Source organism: Myotis davidii, unplaced genomic scaffold, assembly GCF_000327345.1.
Source record: "Myotis davidii unplaced genomic scaffold, ASM32734v1 scaffold151, whole genome shotgun sequence".
NCBI lineage: Eukaryota > Metazoa > Chordata > Mammalia > Chiroptera > Vespertilionidae > Myotis > Myotis davidii.
Genome location: NW_006285248.1, coordinates 39,205 through 43,343, shown reverse-complemented (window position 1 = coordinate 43,343; position 4,139 = coordinate 39,205). Strand labels below are relative to the sequence as shown.

The 4,139-nt window shown below is 41.2% G+C and overlaps 1 protein-coding gene across 3 annotated transcripts in view; it reads right to left on the bottom strand.

Annotated features, from left to right (window-relative positions):
- LOC107181849 (protein CEBPZOS-like) overlaps window positions 1–4,139 on the bottom strand; it is a 32,047-nt gene that overhangs the window by 2,502 nt on the left and 25,406 nt on the right. For all 3 annotated transcript variants that reach the window (XM_015558865.1, XM_015558866.1, XM_015558864.1), the window contains 2 exons: window positions 3,022–3,137; window positions 1,140–1,184 (listed from right to left, as the gene is read on the bottom strand). In XM_015558865.1, coding sequence (XP_015414351.1) covers window positions 1,140–1,184; window positions 3,022–3,137 — 161 coding nt within the window. The remainder of the gene's footprint in view (window positions 1–1,139; window positions 1,185–3,021; window positions 3,138–4,139) is intronic.

Sequence of the window (4,139 nt, the reverse complement as noted above, 5' to 3'; positions counted from 1 at the left end):
CCAGCCGGGGGCGGGGGCAGTAAGGGTTGACCAGGCTGGCGGGGGGAGAGGGGGGAGGTCAGTAGGACCAACCAGGCCAGCAGGGAGGCGGCAGTTGGGGGCGATCAGGCCGGCACTCAGAGGTAGTGAGGGGCAATTCAGGCTGGCAGGTGGGCCACTAGGGGCGATCAAGCAGGCAGGCAGGTGGGCAGTTAGGAGCCAGCGGTCCTGGATTGTGAGAGGGATGTCCTCAGGATCAGGCCTAAACCAGCAGTTGGACATCCCCCGAGGGGTCCCGGATTGGAGAGGGTGCAGGCTAAGCTGAGGGCACCCCCCCACCCCCCCACACACACACCCAATTTCGTGTACTGGGCCTATAGTTCTATATAATAAGAGGAACATGCTAATTAGCCATTATGCCCTGAGGCGTAATGATCAAGTGCATCAAGATCCCATCACGGATCAGCAGGAGGGTGGGCCAGTGAGGTACAAGGGGACTGCGAAGAACTACAGGAGGAGGCAGGGCAGCAAGCTATAGGGGGAAGGGGGGTGGGGGGAGCTACAGGAGGGCAGCAGTGACCTAGTGGCACACGGATTCGTGCACAGGGCTACTGGTTGAGAAACTTTCCCTTCTTGCATGTAGAAGCTCTAGCACCTGTACTAATAATTGTAATGAGCACTATTACGCAAATACTGTGCTAATTACATAATGTTACCTCATTTGATCCTTATAACAATTTGTGAAGTGGTATGATCATCTCTATTTGACAGAGAAATAAATAGCTCCAAGATGTTAGCAAACCTGAAATAGGTTTTAAATTTTAAGCTGGGTTTGATTCCATCACCACTTCAGGTATGTCTCATTCCATAGTCTACATTCTTAACTACTGGAAGAATTAAGAATCTCTAGCCCATGAACTAACTGCTCTCATCTAGATAACTCTAGGTGAGAATTTTCTCTACTCTGTTCTCAGAAGGAGTCAAAATAGGGATGAATAATATTTTTTTTAAATTAACATCACAGAATAGTTATTTTGCCCTTAATTGGTCATAAAGAAATTACTTAGTTTATATAGGTTACCTGAAAACATTTTTGTAGTTTTATTTTTAAGATAAAAGTTATAAATACCTATAAGATGAACAGGATACCTGAAACATACCTTCCAAGATGAAGGGAAATTTCTTGCTCATTGTTTGCCTAAAATCTGATGGGAAAAAAAAAATCTTAAAATTAGACATGATTAGAGATTCATTATATTAAAATATGCAGCCATATTTTAACCTTAAGGCATATAAAGTAGGGATACCACAGATTAGAAATTTTTGTTAAGGTCCTGGTTATCCAGAAACTATATCCGTTTGGGTCTAAACTGCACTTGCATATATATAGCCTTCCATAGTTATTTCAGAGTTTTAACATTTTTGACCTATATATATGATGTAATTTACTTAGAAGTGATATTTAAAAGCAAATTTTCAATATTAATGTATAATTCTGTTATGTAACTTTATAAATTATTTTTATGGATGCAATTTTACCTTGTTTTGGAATTAGAAATAAGACTACAATACCCATTTTTTAAAGTTGATCTTAAACTTTAATTTGCTTTTAAATACTATTTGGATGGTTTTTTATATACCCTTACTTATAGTTTAAAAGCATAGAGACTGCCCTAACCAGTTTTGCTCAGGTTTGGGCATCGGCCCAGAGACTGCAGAGTCTTGGGTTTGATTCTGGTCAAGGGCATGTACCTTGGCTGTAGGCTCAATCCCTGGGCCCCAATAAGGGCCAGTGTGGAAGGCAACCAATCAATGTGTGTCTCTCACATCGATATTTCTCTCTCTGTCTCTCTCCTTTCCACTCTCTAAAAATTAATGGAAAAAATATCCTCGAGTGAGGATTAACAACAATAGCATAGAGAATGAATATCCAGTAGCATCGTGGAACTGTTCTGGTGAAGTACTTTTTAAGAAAACAAATGACAGGTTTCAAAGATGGCCACCACTGGGGATTGCTATTCCCTGCTTTAGTAAAAGAGAAAGCAGCACTTCCTAATTTGAAAGTTTGTGATCCTGGCTGATGTGGCTCAGTGGTTGAGTGTCGACCCATGAACCAGGAGGTCACGGTTTGAAAAAATAAAAACATACATGGGGGGAAAAAAAGTTTGTTAGCTCTCAGATAAAATTTCACCTCACAATAGGTCTAAGCACTTTCAGTAATAGCCAGGGCATGGGAAAGGGTTTCAGTGCCTAGTATGGATGAACTCTGCAAGCCTAAGAAACTGGTTACTTTGACAATTTGGCTATGCTACTCTCAGTCTACCAAATAGTGAGGTGCATTTGCTACATCTGTGCTCCCAAACTAAGCCAGACTAAGGATACTAGCTCTATTACCCACCCCTGCACTAGGAAAACCCAGGGAAGTGTGAAACATATCCCCTAGTCTGCAAACAATTTTTTAAATATATTTTTATTGATTTTAGAAAGGGAAAGGGAGAGAAACATCAATGCCTCCTACACACCCCCTACTGGGGATTGAGCCTGCAACCCAGGCATGTGTCCATGACCAAAATCAAACCTGGGACCCTTCAGTCCATAGACCAGGGGTGGGCAAACTTTTTGACTCGAGGGCCACAATGGGTTCTTAAACTGGACCGGAGGGCCGGAACAAAAGCATGGATGGAGTGTTTGTGTGAACTAATATAAACTCAAAGTAAACATCATTACATAAAAGGGTATGGTCTTTTTTTTTTTTTTTTTAGTTTTTTTTATTTCAAACGGGCCGGATCCGGCCTGCAAGCCGTAGTTTGCCCACGGCTGCCACACTCTATCCACTGAACCAAACCGGCTAGGCTGCAAACAATTTTTTAGGAGGAACCTAAGAATCATAATAATTAACACCTAGTTTCCCTTTGTGCCATCGTAAAAATGCCTAATAACGCTGAATCTAAAGCAGTTTTCTAACAATGCCATTTAGCACCTAAAATGCATGAGCAAACTGTATAATCCTCTATAAAATATTCACTTCTGAATTATCATTACCTTGGCTTGTGTCCATCTTATTAAACAAAACATACGCTCCAGCAACACCCAGAAATTCAGCTACTAAAACTCCTTTAAAGATCTTCTTTGCCAGTGGTTCCAAAGTGCGGGCCATCCTAAGTTTAACAACAAATATATGTGAACTAAATGAGCATATTAAGCCGAAACCGGTTTGGCTCAGTGGATAGAGCGTCGGCCTGCGGACTGAAAGGTCCCGGGTTCGATTCCGGTCAGGGGCATGTACCTGGGTTGTGGACATATCCCCAGAAGGGGATGTGCAGGAGGCGGCTGATCGATGTTTCTCTCATCGATGTTTCTAACTTTCTATCTCTCTCTCCCTTGCTCTCTGTAAAAATCAATAAAATATATTTAAAAAAAAAATAAATGAGCATATTAAAACTTAATGCCACTTCTATAAAAATAACTCCATTCCCACAGTGTGATTATCTCAGTATGTTGGTACTGTCCTGAGCATGCTTTGTCACATTGTTCTGCCCCTTGTGCAGGTGGTATGTTCTCTAATACTCCGCAGTCCCAGCTCAGCTCACTGTCACGCCTTTACTCCATTCACTCCTGATTCCTTTTCACAAACCTGAGGGTGGGGAGGTCATTAAATACCCTACCTTTGTAGTATCCTACTAAAATCATTATCAGGTGTCCCCCCTCCCCCATATTTCCTTCTCTCATTTTGATAATATGATCCCTGGGGACTAGATGATTAAAACTTTACTATTCTTACCCAAAAGAAGCAGGGGGAGTGAAAGAAAAGGAAAAAAAAAGAACTTATAACCATCAGGCAGGTGAGTGGGTGAAGAGAGTTGTTTTGCTCTTCACTACAATGCTGTATACATTACTGAGAGGAAATAAGCCCTCATCAGTACAGGGAGCTCTCGGGGTTATTTTTAATGTTCAAGGGGTGAAAAGAACAAAAGAGCCTGCCTGTAGCCAGGCTTACAGTATAAGGAATCCCAGTAAAATGCCATTTCGTTTTGTTGAAGAGAGTGAGGTTAAGGGTTCAAACAACAAAGTCCAAATAACACTGTATAATAAATCATTCACCTTTCTTGAAAAAAAAAATATATATATATAAACACACACAAAAAAACACACGTTTTTCA